This window comes from Lagopus leucura, unplaced genomic scaffold (genome assembly GCF_019238085.1).
Source record: "Lagopus leucura isolate 7727_CA_CO unplaced genomic scaffold, USGS_WTPT01 Super-Scaffold_1, whole genome shotgun sequence".
In the NCBI taxonomy this organism is placed as follows: domain Eukaryota; kingdom Metazoa; phylum Chordata; class Aves; order Galliformes; family Phasianidae; genus Lagopus; species Lagopus leucura.
Window position 1 is genome coordinate 14,329,863 of NW_024962250.1, and position 22,932 is coordinate 14,352,794.

General features: G+C 38.3%; 1 protein-coding gene across 9 annotated transcripts in view; it reads left to right on the forward strand.

Moving 5' to 3' along the window:
- MEIS2 (Meis homeobox 2) overlaps window positions 1-22,932 on the forward strand; it is a 169,258-nt gene that overhangs the window by 15,672 nt on the left and 130,654 nt on the right. For all 9 annotated transcript variants that reach the window (XM_042871397.1, XM_042871378.1, XM_042871370.1 and 6 more), the window contains exon 7: window positions 684-798. In XM_042871397.1, the coding sequence (XP_042727331.1) occupies window positions 684-798 (115 nt within the window). The remainder of the gene's footprint in view (window positions 1-683; window positions 799-22,932) is intronic.

Here is a 22,932-nt window from a genome sequence, read left to right on the forward strand (position 1 = left end):
ATTCTTGACAATGCTTGTAAGCGAACTGTTAGAGAGATACAGCTAGGAAATATTTGAAATGTGTCACATCAACGTGGTGGTTGGGAGTAAGGAAACATCTTCATGTTATAATGCATTTCAGAAGCAGCTTGCTTTTTTTCCTGCGTCTTTGTATTTGCCTCAACTTTTTTCCACTGCAGAGACCAGTGAGAGGATAGGGTGGGAGGGCACGTCCCTCTTTCATATGCATTCTCTACTTCTTGAAAACAGTTTCCCTCCTCTTCCTCTCTCCTCCCATCTCTCATCAGTCTGGAAAAACAAAGTGTGGAGAGAGAGTTTACATGACTACTGCCCTGATGTGAGCGCTCAGTACCATAAACTGTGTAGGTTGGTTGGTGTTCTTCTCCAAGACCCCCTGTAGCTTATTAAGGAACATACATATAAATGTGTATATGTTACTATTTTATTTCTACTTTTTTAAACATGTCCTTTATTTTACTAAATGAATCCTTGTACCTCCTCTGTTTGTCTCTGCTGAAGAATTATTACACTGTGCAAACAGTATCAGTATTTGGCACATTTCACAAATGCTAATGTGTATACTTTTCCCCCTCTCCTCCCCTCTTTTCCTGGTTTTCTTTCTGTTCTTCATTTGCTGTTGGAATGGGAACTGTGGAAAAAATTCCTTGGCACTCTGACACCAGAATCCTTCATCTTGGAGAGACCACGATGATGCAACCTCAACGCACTCAGCAGGCACACCGGGGCCCTCCAGTGGGGGCCATGCTTCCCAGAGTGGAGACAACAGCAGCGAGCAAGGTAAAAGGTCAAACTTTTTCCCTGTGCAAAGTAGGCATGACTAAAATAACTTCAGCTTTTTTATTATATCAGTACATCTGCCTTAGAGTAAACATGGAGTGGCGGACTTGCAGTATAATCAGCTGTAACTTAGGGAGACGGTATTTCCTTTTCTTAACCCACTTAGCTGCATTTTATTATTATTTCAAAGAAAAATATCTAATCTTCAAACAAGCTTTGTAATAACAATTGATTAGTTCTGCCAATTCCTTTACAAATTTGGTTATCTACAGTTTATTTTTGTGTGGTGTAAGTAAATATAATGACAGACATACTCCCCAGCTGTGTTGCAGTAGTTTGAGCTGGGCTATAGACACAGAATTTAACCTATAGTTTTATATGGGGAAAAGTTGCCTGCATAATGTTATCAAACTGCTAACTTGAAGTAGGTACAAAACTCAAACAGGACAGAAAATGTTTCTTGCAATGTTTACTTGTATGGACTCGTGTCTGCTTCTGAAAATCTTGATTCTGAATAGTAAAAGGAGATGTACCTGAACTACAAAACCTTTGTTGTGTCTGTGCAATGAATTCCTCTCCAGGGTTCTGGGGGTTTGATTATTATTTTAGGTCTTCTTGTTTTATTTCCTATTGCCTTGCACCTTGTGTGTGGTCATCTGCATCCATGCTGAGTAAGTGTCAAAAGCTGTCATCTTGATACGATAGTGTTTTACACTTGCCTGTTAGAAGCATTAGTGGCTCCAGCAGGTGTGAGTCTCAAGCCTCAAGAACTAAAGAATGGGGTAAAGATGGGCTACTGCCACACATGAACTCTTGCTCAGAATGATGATCTTTAAGAGCAAAGCTTGTGGGAACCCCTCTTGTTTTTTTCTTTGTTGTTACACTAAGCCTCAGCTGACAAATATGACACTACCCTTACAAGGCCTTATGACTCACTTCCTCCACCTGCATCTGTCACATTTTGCCGCTGCTGTTGCCCTCACTTGGTGGTCACCCATATACCATACAGCCAGGTGACAGATGTGTGATCCTGCTAGCTGTGTGGGAGGAGCAGAGTGGAGTGGCCTTCAAGGCTGCAGGCCTGATGTTGCAGGGGCTCCCATGTGGTTCGTGCTATGCCTGGATGGCTACACTGCTGCAGCATTTTACCTCTCTCATGAGGCTGCTGTATGGCAGGGAGCTGCCCAATCTCCCTCACAACCAGGTGTCTCAAGTGCAACCTGTGACATTTGTCTCTCAAATGGCAGTTTGGGTTTGTCTCCTATGTGTACAACTTGTTTGTGCACTATTGGTGATAGAGGCAAAGGGTGTGATCTGTGTCCAGTGTGAGTTGCTTAGGACATGTCCTGTGTGGCTGATCCAGAGCTGCACAAGGCCCAACATGAACTCGTGTTGTTCAGTGGCTTGTGCAAAGGACAAGTCACTGACTGCTGAGTGGCAAAATGGCATTATGCCTACAGGCTGGCTACAGTCTTTACTATTGGTGAAATGCTTAAACTGTGTGTTGTTGTTGAGGTATTTGAGACTGCAGAAATTGTAATGATAGGTAAGAAATTTGGTCACACCTGTATCTTCACTCTGTTGAGAAGCCCCTTATAAACTAGAAGTGCTTCTCTTAGCTATGCTTGATGTAAAGAGTTCCCCTTACTGACATCCAAAGATCTTGTATTTCACTAACAATCTGATTCCTCACCATGTAAACCGGGGTGCTGCAGAAATATTCCTAACAAGTGTGAGGGGAAAAAGTAGCTGGTTACAACTATGTGAGCTTTCCATTGAGAACGGACATTTCTAGCAGTATATGTGACTTAAGCAAACCTGTTACACTTACATCTGCAGAAGATGAACGGTTGCTGAAGGGCCAAATCCATCACCAGTGTTGCCTGGCCTAGCAAAGTGAAACATTGCTCATGCACTTCCCTTTGTACTCAGTTGGGCCTTTTAAAAGGAAGCAGTCGTCCAGTGGCAAATCAGCATTCCTCTCAGCTGCTGGCAGCTGAAAGATGTATGATCGTACAGTGCAGGAAAAATTCCCATTGGAGACAGCTTTGGATTGCTCTCTCCCCTGAACCCTGGGAAAGATTAGAAAGAAGGAGGTCTGGTGCAGAAATCTGCATTGAATTTTCTATATGCTTCTTTGAGGGGGCAGGGTCTGCTTTACCACTGAAATGGCAGTGAATCTGTCCCAACCACTTCTAAGTGTAGTGGAATGCCCTTTGGAGCTGTTCTGGCATAGCTACCTGTTTAGGTCAGCCTGGTTTCCCTGCAGTTTTGTTGAGACCTTCCTCAAATGTTTTATTTGACTTGTCCCAAAGGGCTTCTTGGGAAGCGAAGTTTTGTTACAGAGTCTTAGGTTACATTAGCAACCTTCGGGCTTTTCCACTGATACCTGGTGGCAGCAGAAATTGATTCAGACTAGACCCAGCCTATTCTGGCTCCTGGGAGCTCTCCCTCCATGTGTCTCATCTTTTTCCTTAAGTTTACGATGTGCATGTAGCTTGTGATTTTTAGGAGATGGAAGTGAGATGGGTGAGTGATGACACTCTTTTTGTTTTTACAGACTTTCTCTGCATGAGGTAGTTATATTTACTACATAAAAAAATACACTCATAATTCCCAAAGCTGGAACCAAAACAACTGTAGGCATTTTGGCTGTTTATAGAGGTCAACCTCTTGATCACAATGCACAGCTGCATTTTTGGCACCAAAAGGGTTAATCTAGTCAATGTTTGATATTAGATGCACAGGCACTGAAAGGGTTAAGGAAAGGGCCTTCGGGCAGTAAATGTTGAAAGATTATCCTAATTTTATTAGCGGCAAATGTCTATGTTGTTCTTAACATGTCACCTCACTTGTTCAACAGAAAACTAAGCTATATAACATATTGATCATCTAACAAACCTAAGTACTAGTGACCTGTAATCTACCAAGCATTTATTGACTTTATCCTGGTTCAGATCCACAAATGCAGATCAATGCCATCTAACACCATTTTAGAGATCAGTAATTATGTAGCAGGTCTGATTCTTTTTTCCTCCTGTCCTGGAAAGATAGAGTTAAATAGACCAATAATAAAATAAAGTACTCTAAACATCTCACAAAGGAGAAAAAGGAGAAGCTGATTTAATGGTCTAATGAGGCCATCTTCCAGAGACTTGTTTTGTGTAGGGCTTGCTTTGACCTTTCGCTTTGCTCAGGAGCCCAACGCTTCATTTTTCACATTCTTGCAATTACGTTAACGCTTCAAGCATTTCTGACTCCAAGTCAGCTAGCAACACCAGGCATAACTCAACACTGTGAGTTTTTCTCCTCTCTGTAGATTCATTAACAGGTCACTGGGGTCCCAACTGAAATTTAAAACTGACTGGTTCTGTTGGGTTAGCTGAGTTATAGCAAGGGAGATGGCAGGAAAGGGGCTAAGAGAAGGGGAGAAGAGAGAGAAGACCCTTGGGTTTCTGTTGGGGAATACATGTGTGAAAACCCTAAGCAGAAGATTAAAAGGTGTGTGCAGCTTTATCATCCACCCTTTTATTTGGAGGGGAAGAAAACAGATCTGAAAGTCTTTCAGGGTGTTTTCTGGATTCTATGGAGGCAATTTTTTTTTTTTTTTTTTTTTTTTTTAAGCCACAGTCTTTACACACATGGATAAATGACTTCTAGAGTTGTGCATCAGTTTGTACTACAGTGATGGATATGATGCTCCCACACTTTAATTCCTATTTAATCTCTTTATGAGATATTTCAAATAATGAATATGGCAGATTATGCATGGAAAGTGAGAAATAAATCTTTTGAAGGTTTAAAAACATGTGATCTACGGGAAAGCACCAGGGAACAGTTTCAGTTTTGTATTTTATTATACCAGGATTTTATACCTCATTTGTCACATTCTTAGTTTAGTCAATGAAAGGGCCTGATCCAGAGAAGTTAGATGAGAGGCTGTAGTTTTTCAGGACCTTTTGGGAAGTTCAGTGCCTTTTAGGATTAGGCCTGAGGTGATAAAATTGTCTTCTTACGGTCAAGGAGTTGTTTCTAGGTTTTGCAGAAGTAAAGGTAATAAATGGGCATCAACTTCAGTTTGCCTTATTCATTTGACGGCTTGGTTGTTTATTGTGGCTGCTTGTGCTGAAGGAAGAGGATGTGTCCCTCTGTATCTGAGGGTTACTCTCTAGGGCAATATCTTCAAGTAATTTTGAAAAATTGTTGTCCATGTTTCTGTGGCGAAGACTCAACATGTGGTCCTGGGCTAAGTCAACTGTTAGCTGATGTTAACTAAAATCATCTGTGTTGATCCTAGATTGCACCTCTGGGTTGATGCAAGTTTGAAACATCAGGCAGCGTCGCTTTTAAATATCGTGCAATGAACAAATTTGTTTGTGAAAGTAGCTGATAGGCCTTCGGGCACTGTCTTTTTACTGAAACCACATAAAGCTTTGGACCAAGCTCTGATAGGGGGAAAAAAAAAAAGACGGGGATAGTAGTAATGATAATGAACAAATAATAATTTTAATAATAAAAAATTTTGTTCATGCCAAGTCTTCAAAGCTTAATATCCAAAAACAAATGCTGCAACTTTTTTTTCCCCCTAGCACTGTGCGTGTGAGTGAGCCTGCTGAGGCTAACTAGCATACGTGTTCCTTGTAAGGATTCAGAATATGTGTTTATTTCTTTTTATTTTTACACGTAAAGCTATAAAATTTAGTTTTACTGGAAAAGAGCTGTCTTTTTGTAAGAAAGAAATTCCTTGATAGAAAAGCCCAAATATCCAGATGTGAAAAATTAAACTTCCTAATAAATAATGCTTCACTGGAGAGGCATTATTTCAGAAGGCACAGCTCTCATGAAGGTGAACTGTCTGAAGTATGAAAAACTCCTAAGGAACAATGACTTTTTTCAGCAGGGGAAGATACAGGAAGAGAGTAGCCCTTATTAATTCATCTTTTCCTTTCAAGTTTGAGGGGCCTGTCCTTGTGTTGATATGTATGAGTAATTCCCATTAATGGTGATGGGAGTTACGCATGTGCACTGACAGAAGAATAGACCTCTTAGTGTTCAAAGCACATGAAATTTACATTTTTTCCATTGCTGTAATTGAGATGTTGACAAATTGGAGAATATTGATGAGCCTTTGTTTTAAGTATGTCTTGCCAAGTTTGTTTTATTTTTTCATGGTTTGAACAATGGTGTGGGTTCAGCAGCAATGAACAATCAGGGTAGAGTAAAGATAACTTTCTATTTCAATATTTTGATGTGCCAATATGAAATAAATTGTCTTAGGCAAATGGAATATGCTGTTTTAATCATTAGCTATGCATGAAAGAAAAATTGATGTTGACATCTTTGCTGTAAAATCGTTGTAATGGGGCCTTCCTTACAATTCATTTTTGTAAAATTCATTTTGTACATTTTGCAGCAATTGAACAATCCCTGCACTGTGAATAGGCAGAATTCCCAGAAATACTGAGACAGTTGGCCCAGTAACTGCTGAGCTCACACTGCACACCACATGCACATTAACCATAATGATGCCAGAACCTGCTTAGCTAAATATAGTCACACTTTAGTATCCTACCATCCTCTCTTTTCTTTCTTTCTATTACGTGAACAAATAGAGCTTTTTGCAGTTCTTGTTTGACTGCTGGGTTGGGGGAACAATTATGTCCCTATCCACTATTCAATAAGTAGCAGTAAAATTTCATAGTGCATCTTTGCTTCATGTGCTGTTTTCTAATATTCAGGCAGATTCCTCACTGTTTATTAAATTAAAGCTCAGAATGTGCGGGATTTAAAATCTTACATTTGCGTTTAATGTCCTCACCTCACTCTTAAGTTTAAATCCATCTTGTTATATTTATGCATATATTAAGTCTATCAATAGATACGTCCTAGAAAACATTTATTTCCATATTTGAATGTGCTATGCATGGGTTTCAAACACTGCCCAGGAAAACTCTGTCAATGGAATGTTTTCATAGTGGCAGTAATCTCTTTAAAATAACCCTAAATACAATATGACAGATGCCATCTGGAATAATCTTTTGCTAGTTGCTTTCAACTTTTATTTTTTCCTACAGCTAAGTTCATCTAAAACTGGTCACTTGCTGTTGTGGTAAACGTAGCAAACTCTTTCTTCCCTTGTGCACATGTACATTCAGAGTTTACTTAATTATACTTAAAAGATGTTTGCCTCTGCTTCTTGTTGCTTTTTCTTTTTAAGTGTGTGTGTGTGTGTATTTATATATTTGTATTTCAAAATGAAGAAGGTAGGATTCCTCCTTAGGCCATTCTTTTCATCTCAGATCTTACTCAGCCTAACCCAATTTGCCTCTGAATGTTAGATAACATCCCATTTGCTAAATTACAATTGTATGCTTGTTACAATATTAATGGTTTCATAATGCAGCGCATTCAAACATACAGTAGCAAGTGCTTAAATGTCTTCCTGTGTTGTTACAGACCGACTAATTTCTTCCTATATGTGCCAACTTATTTGAAAGATCTAGTGTTGGAATCTCTAGATTTTTTTTTTTTTAACTTGGTCGTGTAAAGGGATGTCTCCTGATGCCTGTTAGAGTTTAATTTAGAGTAGTAATTAAACTTGAATACTGCCTCATAAACAAAAGATAAACAATAAACCAGCCACGTTCCCTGCTGTTTCATAGCTTTCTTTCCCAGATGTTTTAGCCTGATAATTTTTACATAGTGAACTACCTAGCAAAGAGTGCTACGGACAGAGGTCAAAGCCTTGTTCTTAGTAGCGGGGTTTATAAAAACTTTTTTAAATTTAAAAAAAAAATAATAATGTAGGATTTTTCTTTGTGTAGCTGATAAAATTTGAAAGCACTAATTGACCTAGCAATTCCCTCCCTCTTGTTCAACATGATGGCACTGATTTAAAATAATAATAATAATAATTAAAAATTGTTTTTTTCTGATTTTTTTTTTTTTTTTTTTTTTTACTACTGACGTTGCTATTTCTTAGTATAACGGTGCATGGGCAGTGTATTAAAGTCGTCTACTATCCTTAAACAAACAAACAAAAAAACAACAAACAACACAGGATCTCCTTGCCCATACTGACTGTGAGCAGACACAGAAATGCTCGCAGTGGAGTGCTTTAATTCGTTCAGCTGCCCGCTCAGGCTGTAGGAGCTGGCGGTCCATTCTTGGACTGCTCCTGTCAGCCATGATCTTTCTAATTGCCAGGTAGGAGTGGGCCGCTCGTCTGCAAGAAGCCATGTTATTTTCACTGGGTGGGGTAATTACTGAAAGCTGAGAATAGCTGCACTAAAGACACGGGGATACTTTCATGATCCCATTAGCATAAGAGTGGGTAAATTATTCATGCCAAGTGAGGATTCTATGGGGAAAAGTATAGTTAATGCACATAGTTTTTAAATGTATCCCTTTCTGCTCTGAGACTAAATTCTTGTTGGATTCAGTTCTCAGACATTTACGGGAAAGCTCTAGTGGCATGTTAGACGCAGTTCATCTCTCTCTGTTTGCAGCGCTCTCAATAGAGACCATCTGGCAAAGATCCAAAAGGTGATTAAACAAAATGATCAGCTCTTGTTGCTGTGTTACATGTCCAATACTCTGGATTAAAAAACATGACCCACAACAGTCGGCAACATCTTCCCCCCCCCCTATTTTCCACTTCCCCCCCTCTCCCCCCTCTTCCCCTGAAAGAATTCAGATGGTCCGCAAATGTCTATGCCATCTTTGTGTCCTTATGGCCCATAATCATGAACAGGTTGTGCAAATGGCTCTTTCTGTAACACGGTCTGTTCCAGCAGCATAGAAACATTTCATATTAATTGGGTCAGTCTAATGTTCATAATGACATGGGGAAAAATTACCCAAATGTGTTCTTATAGTAAACACTTAAAATGTGTCTTTCTGCTATTAGAAAGTGAAATTTGACATCAGGCTCATGTGGCTGATTTCTTAATTTTTATTTTTATTTTTTTTTTTTTTTTTGAAGTCTGAAGAAAATCAAAGCATGACAGAGTCATCTGCTGAAAATAGTTTTAAGCCCCTTCTAACCGAACAAATGGGGAGGGGTGAGACAGATAGAAGATGAGCTGTGGTTTAACACCACAATCAGGGATGAATTTACAGTGCTTTCAGAAGAGTACTCCCTTATCATAAACAAGCTGATAATCACACTGAATCTAACTCCCAATTAGCTCTTTCCTCACTCATGGAGATCAGCATACATGTCCTCCTTAAGCCGTGATATGTTGCTGTTGAGTCAGACAGAACATTTGTATACCTTATGTCATATTCAGAATTTAAGGATTAACGCTATATATTTACTAGAAAATGTAGCTAATCAGCAAGGTAATTTTTCAAACCAATCACTTCAGTATCTGAGTTAAGGTAAAAATGCCAAGACTGTGAATAGAGGACATATGTATCTTATCTTTTTGGGGTTGCACCAAATGCCAAGTTCTAGCGTAAATTCAACAGAAACCAGACATTGTTGGAAAGTAATTAAAGAAATATTGAAATTAAACCTACCATATGAGTGAAATATTTGTGGGCCTGCTTTGTTGCATACATAGCAGTGTGCAAGGAACTGAGCAGTGTTTCTTTCCCCCTTCCTTTCTTGGTTGTACTTCACTGAATACCACAGAGGGATCACCTGTGTGTTCGGAATTGGGATTGTCTTCACACTGCAACCACACTCCAAAATCAGCAAGCTTGCTTCGAGCAGAAATTTATTTAAGAACTAGCAATAAAATAAATAAAGCCTCCAAACCTACGCTAAGAAAAATCCGGTGTCACTGGTAGAGGCAGCCCACCCTATTGCTGTCAGCTCCCCTTACTGTGAGGTGGGCAGCAGTGGGTAAGGGTGGTGGACGGGCTGAGAGCCTGTGGAGGGTTTGCAGCTCCCCTGAGTCAGAGCCGTTCGGCAGATGAAAGGGCCTCGTGTAGCCTTGGGGGTCTTCAGGCTATTACAGGGCAACTCATGCTCTGTTATCATGCTGATTTTCAATTGATTTTTGGCTGTACAGTACTTGTTGAAGGCCCTCTGGAGCATCAAGCACTGCATTATGGAACTGCATATTGTAATACGTGTGTCTTTTGTCTTCCTGGCTTTACTTTGCCTGTGTTAACTGTTCTGCCATACTTCAGCTTCCAACGGTGTTTTGTAGCTGGGGAAGAACAGATGAAAAAAATCTGACAAGCATTTTCAGTTGTCTCTTAATGAGGTCTGATATATTTGTTCCTAATTTTGGTATTTCAAATCAATCTGATTTTAAGTAACTGCGAAGCATTGCTTTTAACCTGTACAATTACTTCTACTCTAATCGACTGATCACCATGTACCAGTCAACCTGGCCCCAGAGTCTAAATATACTTTCTTCTTTAAAAAACTTGCTGTAAGATTCCTTTCAGTAGCTGGCACTCAGAGATTGTTGACTGTTTTTCTGCAGTCTCAGTTCTATAGGCTGAAGGGAGTGATTTCTCCTCTCTTCTAGCTTCTCCGTTCTCTACCTAAATGATTGTATTTCTCAGTTAGGTTTTTCATTCACCAGAAGTTGAGTGATTTACAGGCAAGTCTTGATAAGGTTAAAATTTTAAAGATCAGATCAGTGGCTAAATATTTATGCTATATTTTTCAAAATATTTACTATTTCAACCAGCAGCTTCTACTACACTAACATGTGTAAATCTTCACCGATACAGTAAAAGATGTGAATGAATATTTAAAATGTTTTCATTCTCATAAAAAGTACTTGTAAAAATGTATGTAGAAACTTAGACTTGCAGTTTTCTGGTCTACTTTAGCATCTGGTATTATAAGAATTAGAAGAGAGCAGTACAACTGTATGCGACTGCAACCTTAGTTACACTGCTAGTTGCACTATCCAAATAAGAAGAATGATCACCAGAAGAGCATCTGTTATTTTGGTGCCCTTCCTCTGTTTCCCTTTTTGTTGCCTCAAGGAAAGATATGGATGTCTACTCAGGAGCAGCTATCTGCAGAACTGAATCCAAGAGGATTTTGAGTAAGTTGCATGGACTCTCTGGCCTGCATTCTTTCCCACCTGTGCAACGGGCACAAGCATAAGTAAATGGTGCACAGTTGTTACGAAATGGTCACTTGTTGGGGGACTGCTCATAGAGTCCACGAATGCAGGGTTATATAGAAAATCAAGTATGTTTCTTGCATTGGCTTTCATGAACTTCATCATGGCAGCACTGGATAAATTGCATTTGCAAACAGTACTGCTTATTTTAAAACTTCCAATTTTTTTTTTCAACAAAGGTGAGAAAAGGTAAATTAAATACTCATTATCTTTATATACGTAGATTTCTTTTTTTAAGCAAGAAGACTAATAAACTGAGTATTGAAAGATGACATGGATCACCTCATCAGTTTCTAAATGGTATGTGTATGAAGGGAGTTCTAAAGTGATGCTTCCAGTGTTTAAAAATGTGTCATTATATATGTATCCTTTGCACTGTTCTTGTTTTTTTTTGTTTCATTTTTTCTCCCAAAAATTCACAGTAAACATAGATGAAGGAAAACATCATTTCTATTGTTATGTAGGTCTTAGGGATCCAAGGATAATATTGGCTTAAAACAAGTTTGTGCAATGCACTGTCTTCCTTTTTCCTCTAGGATTTCCCCCTGCTCTAGAGCTATAGAACAGGTTGTGGTGTTTAGTGACCTTGCGCATCAGTAGTTCTGTCTTTTAAACACAGACATTGATTTTTCTCATCCTGGCATGAGAAGATCTAGCACACCCCCTGCACTGTTGCCTAAGAGCTTTCAGTGTGCACGCAGGCAGTGGTGGTTGAAAAGTGAAGGCTTAGGGCATCAGAATTGGCAGAGGTATCGTAAGCAGTCTGCTTTATATGTAGAGTTTTTTCATTAACTATGAAATAGAAGGAATCTATCTTTTTGTAACTATTTTATTATTGTTGCTTTTAGTCTGAATAAACATAAACAAGTTTAAATGTAGTGATTTGGGTTTCCACAGAACTTAGAATAACATTTCAAAATGCACTGAACGAGAGTCCTGCTGTTAGTACTTACTATCTTCTGTTTATGAGCCACAGAAAGTTTGAAGGAAGGCAGTGAGAATTGGCTAAAAGTAGTTCTTCCTGCCCAGGGGGGCGAAGGGGAAGGCATCCACTTAGGATCCTGATCCTTCTTGTGTGGAAATCAGTAGCATTAGCAGGGGCACTACTGCTTTCACATAAACAAAGCTTGACTCAAACACATTGATATAAACAAAAGCAAAGCATTATTCTCCTATTTTAAAAAGCATACATGCACAAAAAAAATCCTCCTTATTTTTGCTCCATTCCCATAGAAAGTACTGCTATTAAGATATGAGATCTGCAGAAAGACAGCCACAGTGCTTAATTCTGAAAATTTCTGATCAAAATTTCATCATGCTTTGTAGTTTAAGGAGCATAATGAATAAACACTAGCTTTTTTATTTGCTGAAGAAAATGTTGAGTTACTTTTTCCTCTGAGGTTTTTAAGTATTCAGATGAGTTCCAGAGGAAAATGTATTTGTACTTTAAGTTTGGTTCAGTTCCTGAAATACTGTTTCAAATCAGCATGAGATAATAGACATGCAGTCAACTCAAAATTACCTTTAAGCATGTTGACTGCTTTTGTTTGCTGCTGCACTCTATATAGTAACTCATCTTGTGCACAGGTATGTCTAGAGCTAAAGGATGGAAACAGTTCTTGGTTTTCTATTCTTACATCTGAGTGGCTTGTAAGTAACGGCCACAGTGCTCAGCTGTTTTGGGGTTATTTGTGAAGTCATCTTTATCATTAGGAGCAAATAGAAGGAAATGGAGAGACAGAGCTGGTTTAATGGCTATAGGTTCCTACCTATAGCCAGTGCAGTCAGCACAGGAAGGAGCAAGACAAAGTGGTTTCCCTGTGCTCTGCTGACTCAGCTGCTCCAAGTATGTAGTCCATTGCAAACCCCAGATGCTTGAGCTTATACTGAGGACTAATCTAGACTGCAGGCCACACAATTTGTTGAAAGAGCTCAAATTATTTTATGGATGGTTACCTTTGCACACTCTTACATTCCTCATTCTCAGGTTAGGCTTTGAGTCTTCTACTTTGTTGTATAAACAGAGCATTTGCTGTAACAAGGGTTGGTGGTATAGCCGCGTGAGTGAGTGAGATGAATTCAGCAAATTCTCTGTTAAGATGTGTGATTTGTGCCATAAATGTTTTTACAACCCCTGCATTTAATTCTTAAGTTACTAAAGAGGGCTCTTTTTCTTATAATCTTGCGTTATGCCCACCAACTGATTGTGGCTACACTTGTTTAAGCAATTACATTTGTCTAAACTTTCCTTGGGGTTCTCCATATGCTGCTGTGAGTTGGTCATACCTAGATTTAAGGCAGTCCCATTGGCAGAGAGTTCAGCAGAAGTGCATATAGCAAATACAAGTGTAGAATTTTATTGCGGAACTTAGTTCTCAGCTTTAAAATTATTTACAAGCTTAAAATTTGGAAATTCACATGAATTCCTTGTCTAATTTTTGACTCCTGACTAAAGAGGATGGAACATCACTTAAATAGCACAGATCAGAGTTTTTCAGCTTGGAGCTTCCTTCGTAATTCCTCCCACCTCAGATTTACTACTTACTGACGGTTCTCCGTTTCGTAGGACTCCTGACCCTGTACATCTGTTAAAGGGGATAGTCCAAGATGAACACTGCCTCCTACTCAGTAGGACCAGAGTGTTCTCTTTGCTCCTACTAGATGCTTGAAGAAGCATAGAGCTTAAGTGAAATCCTTTAGCTGAGTCAAAATCTGTTCTTATTTAGGGACTAATCCAAAGCCTGTTAAATCAACAGAAAGATTTTGGTTGACTTCAGTGAGCTTTGGATCAGGCCCTTCCTTGCTAATACATTTGAAATCAATGGAGTTATGCTGAGCTTCTGCCAGTAAAAAGGGGGAGAAAAAAAAAGGTGTGTGTGGGGGGAAAGGAACCATCTTTCTCCTGTATTTGTATCATACCTAACACACTGAGGTTCTGGTGCTGAAGCAGAGCTCCCATGGGCTTCAGTGATACAGTAATAATAATTTTGACCTGATTACATCACATGGTGCTTGTGGACTCCCAGCCAGCTGGGTAAATAATTCAATCATTTAAAACACCTAGATGCATTGACCTCATGCTTAAATGCTTTGTATCAAGCAATTTCTTGCTAAAAGAAAGGTTAGCAGGTTTTATTTCAGGACAAAGTAGAAACTCTTCAAATATCTATGCTATTAGATTGTAAAGAAAGCTGTTTTAAATGAAAAACACATTGTTTACAGAATATGTAAAACTTCATGAGTGTTGCTTTTCTGTCAGTTCACTGCCTTGAGAAAATTACTGAAGTCCTATGCCTTCTCAATAGTAAAAAAGCTACTTTTTACTATTTATTACTATCTTTTATTTTTATTTTTATTTCTCAGAGTTGTACTGAAATCCAGATTATGACTTGCCTCTTGTTCAAGATTTCAGTGTAATAATTAGTGTTTAGGGGATGGTAAATATTTTTAGTCAAGAAGGGGTAAACAATAAAAAAATTCTATATGTATATCAGCATCTACCTTCCTTTGCTACAAATGCCTAAGACAGCCAGAGTAGGACCTCATTTTGGCAAAGACTTATATGTCTTTAACTTCATGTATTGCAAGCTCTTATATTTGAAACAAAGAGGCTCACATTAGGGCTTATATGGACCACCTCAGCCTTTGAAGGACTGTACTTTAATGATGAAATAACACCTACTAGGAAGCAGGTAGTTCATACAAATATGAATAATCCAGCTGAAAGACTCTCCTGGAAATCTGTAAGCATGTCAGCTATGTAATGCATGTGAATACTGGGAATTTCTTCTAAACATTACTAAAAGGAAAGCTTCCTAATTAGGTTCTCAATTGACTTTTTTCATTCTAGTCCCAAATTAAGTTTTCATTAAAAAGACAGCTAGTAAGTTTTGTTTTAACTTATCAGATTTAGGTGAGATTTCCTGCACTTGAGTCCATACACTGAAGATTCAATTTGTGTATTTAGACACCTAATTTCTTCTGTTCAAGACATCCCTTAACATGTGAAAGTATATTTGAGTGAGAAAAAATCTCTGATTCATAATCTTTTTTTTTTTTGTGCATTAAATTCAGACATATTTTTCCAGATAAAGTATTCACTAAGTCTAACACTTCTTAATAGCCTTGGTTTTTTTTCAACAGTGCTTTATCAGAATAATGAAATTAATTTCACTTTGTCCACTTCCAGAAAATCTTCTGTAGTGCACATCTGCAACAATAGAGGAAACACTGTTCTTTTGGTTATCCTACCAAATTATTTTCCTGGGTTGGGTCTTATTAGCTGTTCATATTCCCAGCTTTGAGAATACTTTGGCGTAAAGTTCTGTCTATGAGAAAGATCTTTATGAAAGAAGGGTTTTATTGATATTTAAGAAAAACCACTATTATTATTTTTAATATTTAATTTAATCTATAACTTTGTCTCAGGTACAGATTTACCCTTTTTTGTTTTTTTTTTTTTCTTTTTCTCTTTTGAATCTTAATTTGGGCAGGAATATGTTTCATATTCAGACATTTATAATTTGGTAATTCATCACTGACATTCAGGATTTGATTTCCAACCCCTTTCTGCCTTCTTGTATACTAATCCTAGAGTCCTAAGACCACCAAAGTGAATGTCATTTTAGCTCCAAGTCCATGCTGCCACAATTCAGGTTTACTGTATGCCAATTAACCGTCCTTTAAGCTATTCCAAGTTTGTTTAAAAGAAATAAGCTGTCCTTTTATTTCAGAACCAGTGAAGAATTTTGCATCTTTTTAAAGCAGTTTTTCTGTGTGCTTACCAAATTTGTTGATGTGAATGTAAAGTACACAATAGGTCACGTTCTGACTTCAGTGGGAGCTGATGAGAGTGCAGTCTGTATATTTGAAAGGAGAATTGATTTGATCTTTGAGTGCCTGTGCTGGCAAAAAAAAAAAAAAAAAATAAAAAAAAAAAAAAAGAGAAAAGTATATATATATATAAAAAATATATATAATATTATATTATAGTATATAATTTGTGTTCATATAATCAGAGAATATAAATTTGAGCTTGTACTTCATGTTATTTTCTCTGATTACCTTACAAGCGCTCAGAGGAGATGCTTATGTTCTTACCAGGGATGTGTGTATATATATCTCTTTTTTTTTCTTTTTTCTTGTTTATTCACATATAAACATTTTGCATGCTTCCTTAGAGAATTTCCTTGTAAGGTTCAGTTATTCTTGAGACTGAGAACTTGTCCAGTGCATAATTTGTTAGCTCTGCAGAGAGTACACTCCAGCAGAGAATGACTAGTTGGGCCCCGGTCTTACTTTGATTTTGCTTGCTACTGTAGTGCCTCTGGTTGTGATGGCCCTGGTTTGAGCTGTGGCTGTAGAGAGCAAGATATAACCTTTGGTGTCCAGACGTCCAGTGGAAGATCCATGTATTGGTTTTCTGTTCCAGTCTTCAGGCAAACAGCTGTCTGCTAGACCAGGATACACTTTAATTGTGATCATTTGAGAAAGGATATTGCTTCTGAATGCCAAAAAAAACAAACAAACTCAGCACCCTCCTCTCCTTTCCCTTCTCCGTGCTTATTACCAACTCTTGATTTTGCTGTTGTATTTCACAGAAGTGATATAATGTCTATGTCTATAGACATTATATGTCTATGAACAAAATCACCTCCCAAAGAGAAGGGAGAATGCTAGCTTCATGGTAGGCAGCAATGCCTAGGTTAAATTTATGCAAAATGGTAGATTTTTTTGCTTGTGTGCTTCACCTTAATGCTGAGTAACATCTCTATCTCAGACACTCAGACGAAAGACTTTTCATTTATACTCAGCTTTTCATTCTTTAAATACTTGAATCAGTAGCTTTGTTCTACTCAGATTTTACTTTCAGGTTCCCTTTTAAAACAGTCCTTTAAACATTTTCATGCCTAGTAACTTCTTTTTAGACTGCTATAGTATGAAACGGTGACATCTCAAAAAGAAAAAACATGTTTCAAACTTATTAGGCCTTTAACATTGCATTAGAATATTTTCTTCTGTAAATCATCTCTCATACATTAAAAAGCAACTGTCATTTGGTTTCCTTCCTGCCCTATATGCATTTGAGGTTTTAACAATAGAGTTCTAAGCCTGGCTCTGTTTTTGTTTTTTTTTTTTTTTTTTTTTTTTTTTGTTTGTTTTTAAGCTGATAATTTTGCTGATGACTTTGGCAGTCATCTCTGGGGGATCTCTCTGTGTCACATACCTATAAAGGTATGCTTTTTATAGGTACCTATAAAGGTGTTGCTTTTTTTCTGTATAATATGGTGGAGAAAATAGTAGGACATAGTTGAGGAGGATTAAACCTTTTAAAAAGTGGATTTTGCAAAATCTGTGGCATGGACAAAGATTGGTCAGATTTTGCTTGAATCAGCCCACATCTGCTGTAAGAAGCAGTAGTTCTGCAGACAGGCTGTAGCTTTTGTCACATCCAGGGGAATCCACTGAATCTTGGCCTTCATTTAGGATTCCCTCCTGATGAGCAAATTCCCATGACCGCTTTTGAAGCTTTAAAAGCTTTGGTTTTGTTTTAAAAGGCCTCTGAGCATAGTCAATGTTTTCATAGGCATTTAGAAACAAAAAACGGAGCTTTTAAACCTTCAAACATCACTGCGGGGATTCACTTCACTTCTCAGCAGACCAAGTCTGAGATAACACCTGCAAGAAGTGTGTATGTGTGCATGTGGGTTTTGTGAAAATTGTGATGCACCATCTCAACTGACCCACAAATGTGACAGTGTGTGCAAGTGCATGTACATCTTATTGTTATGTTTTACTTCTATTTTTTTTTTTTTTTTTAAAGCAAATTATTATTTTGGTTCTGTGGGACAACTGATGAGGGTGAGCCTGTTTTGTTTTTAGATTGCGTTTGTTTCACTTTTGAATATATCTTATGGTGCAAATGTTAACAAATGAACAATGTTAACATATAGGAACAGACTGAGTGAAAGTCCCTGTCTATGCTTCATTGTATAAAAATGGGGGGAGGGCAGGGGGGATTGATGGTATTCTTTTTGTTTGGTTGGTTTGTTTTGCTTCAGACTCACTTTTTTTCTTCCAGTATTCTTTAAGTAAATGTTCATACCATATCTAAACCAGGTCTGTGATTGTCATATTGGAAATAGTACACAAAAGAAATGAGCAGGCAAGCACTGTTTTTCAGCTATGTTTCTTAGGTGCCACAGCTGAAATTTTGTCATATTTTTGGGGGAAGGGTGAGGGGTTCTTGGAATTAAGAGTAGATGCTAAATGAAGATATTAACAGTGCTTTTCTCCTATCTTGTGCTGTTCTCAAAACACCTGTTAAAACAAACATGCACATATTTCGGGATTGATGATACTGACTGGCAAACTTGGCACCAAATAACCTGCTGAAACTAAAATGTTGATGCAGAACATGTGCTTAACTTAACAGTCCATAACCCTGTTTTCAGAATGCTGAAATACCTACCCTGAGGAAAGCTCATAAAACTAAGGTCTTTAGAGTTCATAGATTAGACCTGAGAAGCTGCAGTTCTTTTTAAGAATATGTATCTTTGTTAACTCCCATTAATTCAAGGTGGTCAAGTGTATGGTATGAGAGTCCTGAATGCACCAAAGGGGATTTTTTTGGAGGCGTGCTTTCTCTAGGTTCAGGGTCTAAAGTAGTGAGCAGAAGAGGAGTGCTTAGAAGGACAAGCAGTCTGCATTTGGAAGGACTACAGATTGCAGGCAGTTTTGAAATAATCTCAGATCATTATCTTTGGGTATTTAATTGAACTTTTTACAGTATATCATGCTTAATTCTTCTAGAATTTCCCAGTACCCTCAATATTCTATTGCTTAGGATTAGGCTGAGTAATTTGGAATACCTCTAGCCATGTTTCCCCATCTGTAATGTTCCAGCCACATCCGTCTTACTTTACTATTAAATATGTAATTTATAATTAGATAGGAATCCTGACAAACTTGTTTGAATCCCTTCTAGAAATAAACTGTTTCGTGTGATTTTGTATGATAGCTTCTTTATAGTAACGGTCCTCAATAAAGAAGGAATCTTTGTTATATTATTGTTATCTAGAGGCAGTAGAAACTGAAAAGCTGAGATACTGTACCAATTAGGACTTATTTTTGAAGTGTTCCTGGAGAAATAAGCTTTCTGTGCCAAGTAAACCTGGATTTGTAATAAATGAACACATCATTTTTTCCTTTTCTGCTTGTCCACACAGGGTGCATATTTTTTACTTTTAAAGGGAAGAAATTAGAATAGCACACATTAAATGAACAAGGATTTTCTTCATTAAATTTTTCTGGCTGCCTAGCTTTTCTGACGAATTGTTTGCTATCTTCCATTTCACCAAATGTGTGCTATTTTTGCCTCCGAACTATATGCTTTACTGTTACACACTTTGGAATATGGTCCTTTTATTTCTCTTTCTTTATTTTTCTTTTTTCTGGAATAAAACAGAAGCATCTTCTTTTGTGGAGTGACATGACTGAAGAGGAAAATTAAATTCTGCAGCAGTGAATTGGTGAGGGCTGGGGGGCGGACTGTTTTTTCTCAGTGTTCCTTACACTTTTCTGATAATTGAACAGAACTTGGGGGGAAAAAATCTAAGTTGCTCTCAACAAGAAAATGATTTATCAATGCAACATGTTATGTATCTTGATGAGAACAGTGCACTGTTGGCAGTGACTGTGTGCATTACATTATACAACCTTTTGACAACTGGGTGTCTGCTGGGGACATCTGTGAGGGGTGACCTTTTGCTCCACAGAAGAATGCTCCAAAGCTGGGGAATGCAGTTGTCTGTTGGCCACCATGCACGGCTGCGTAATGCCAGCCTTGTTTCTACCTACTGCCTTAGTACCCTAAGCGCACACAGGGTGAGTAGGAATCTGGCAGACTGTCCTGAAGAAAAGGCTTATTTTTACCTTACAGGAGAGGCCAGGGTTAAGCCAGGGCTCTCAGACAGTATGAGATCAGAATGAGACCCTTAGCCTACATGGATTCCCATTAACCAATAAGTCACCTGAACAAGGATTGCTAATGTCTGGCATGCCTGCCACTCCTTCAGATCATTTACTTGTGCTGATGACTTGTTACTGATTCTCCAGCCCATGTAGATGCAGCACATCACCATTCAGATGGCAGGTTCAAGTTATAAATCGCAGTGTGCAAGCACAGGAGGTCCCAGCCTTTCCTTTTGCAGGCGGTGGGAACGGGAAGGAGGAGGAGGGCTGTGGCGGTTTGGGGAAGAAACAATAACAAAATACATTGGTCTGAAAACATTCCTGGTACTTCTGATTTTCTTGGAAAAAAAAAAAAGTCTCATGTGCTGGCTGTAATGTGATAAACTTTCTATCAACATGCTCATTTTTATTTTCAAGTTTTGATTTCCTAGTACATGTGCTTGCCTCTTTGAACAGCATCAACACGTTGGCAATTGCTTCTTGAATTGCCATATTGGGCTGCTGTGCTTGCTCATGGCCAGCCACTGGCTGCCTTATGGTCAGCAAGGACCCACATCCCACTCCTCATAGGGGCAGCGGTGGTTTCTGGTCTTGAGCAGCTATAGTGCTCTCTGCATATGATTTTATTTTTTAATTTTTTCTAATAAAAACAACGACAAATAAAATCCGCAACAGATCATTTCTGTCTGCTAAAACAAAGCAGCAAATATTCCTTCCCAAAAGGTGGAGCTGCTTGAAGAAAACAGGTTACTCCCCCCCGCAGCACCCTTTAGTCCCACAGAACGACTGCATGCTTCAGCACAGATTTCTCTGCTAGTTGGATCCCAGGAGGCCTTATTGAGTGCATCACTGCTCAGGGAGTTGCAGCTGTATAAAGTGGGGGGAAAAATGTAGTTTGTACGAATTGTTCTTTACCTTGGTTTGGGTTCACAATGGCAGCTGCACTCCGACTTTGTGTGTGACAGCACAAAGGACAGCAAAAGTGAAAAGCAAGTCAGCAAGTAGAGAGACAAAAGCAACAATCAGCTAATACAGCTCCACATGGCCTTACTAATTTATGAGAAAAAAACTGTTCTGTTCATTGGATCAGCACTCTGAGGAGGCAGGTGGAATTGTAGGAAGTTTTCATTGAGTCTCCTGAGCAAGTAAGGAAGCCACTAGAGATTCTTCTCAGTTTGAACTTTATCAGGGTCTACGCTTAATCAATATGGTATTGGAAAAAGAATTAATTACTAAAGCAGAATAAAACAGCTGCATTTTAAACTAAGGATCCATCAATTCAGTAATCTTCCAGTTACAGGCTAGGTGCCGTGAGGATCATTTTGACTCCATGTAATGAGGAACTGAGGGAGTTTCCTCATGAACAGGCTGGGAATTCACATTAGCCTATTTCAGCTATTTGTCATCAGTACAACTCATTTCTCCCCTTCTGAATTACAATTTGTATTTGATATACTGTCAAACCCACAAAATTCCCATATTCATGGAACTGAAAGCATTAATGCGGAAATCATTGTCACCATGAGAAAAAGTCTTAACCTTCCTGAGACTCTTTATTCTATAGGCTGCGGCTTGAGTGGTTTCATGCCGGACATACCTCTATTGTGTTCATTGTGAGGGTCAGAGACCTGCCTGTTGAAGAAGCAGTAATTTGAACACAGCCTGTAAATGTTTCATCTGTAATTTCCATAATGGTGAATTTCAAGGAGGGCTGAGAAGGGTTATGGGAGATGAATTAGGTTTTTAGTGAGCTCATTAGGAAGCCAAACAGAGTTTAGACAGCAAGGCGGTGAGTGTGGCTGTAATCAGTTCTGCTCGCTTTGTTCCCTGCCTTCGGGACATTTTTTGAAAACTTCATGGCAGGGGCTGATGAGAATATACTGAGCAGAGGCTGCAATCTGATGGTTGACTTGTTGATTTGTAAACCTCTTAATTCATTTTTTGTTCAATTTAATCTTTTCTTTCTTAAGGAAAATTAGTTGAATGTTAGCCCTCTTTGCACTATTCACCTCTTAAATTATGCTCATTTTGAGGAGCTTGTTATGCCTGAATAAACATGAAATGACTTGGCATTTTCCCATAAGAGGCACACCCATTTTAATACCATGTATTTACCATTCCTGGAAATGTCTCATTAACTTCTGAAAATCTGTGAGCATGATATTTTTGGGCTACTGTAACACACCTCTTGGCAGTCACAGAAGGCAGTTTGGTTAATGCCTCATAATATCCATTTTTATTCTCAACATGAAGAAAGGCTCTCTATAGAAAATTGATGCAGTTTGCTCTGCTAATTTTCATGCTCATTCCAATTAATTTAACATGACCCAGATTTTCTTCCTCGGGCTCATCCTGACTAATTAGTAAGGCAACACCTAGAACAAGTTCTGTTTAATAACGTTGAGGAACACTAGTTGTGAGTGATTTTGATGCTAATAAAGATATTCACTGATGGGACAGATATTTGATGTCAATTATGGTATGTAATTTAGAAGTCCCAATGTGCTGGATACAGTATAGGAAGGCTGAGAAATCGCTATGGGAGATTTCTTAATTTTTTTTTTAAGACTTCCAAAGCACCTAGCTGTCCTCGGGGACCAATTAGTTTATTTTTCTGATACAACTAGTAGCATTGTCAACTAATTCCACAGTAATAGGTGGGGTGGTACAACTAAGGAAGTACAATCTATGAACCACCACAGGCTAGGGCCTGGGCACATGTTATTTGTTGAACTATATCACAAAAGGTAAAAGCAGTCATGGGTTTCTGAAAGAAGCGCTGGTTGAGGAGAAGGGAATGGTGTGCTCATCTGCTTGATTTAGCTTCTCTTTTCTTCTCTTTGTCCAGATGATTCAATTTGGTAAGAAATAAATGGTGTTGAAAAATGGGCCTCATTAATGATTTGCAAATGAATTATGGATGTTGGTATTTCTTATTTCATAGAAATTGCTCTAGATCTGCACTTCATGTGATAATTTTCTCCTCCAAGGGGGAAGTTATCTGCACTAAAACATGCAGGGTGAGTGATTATGTAAGTGTGCTCACTGCAGTGGTACACAC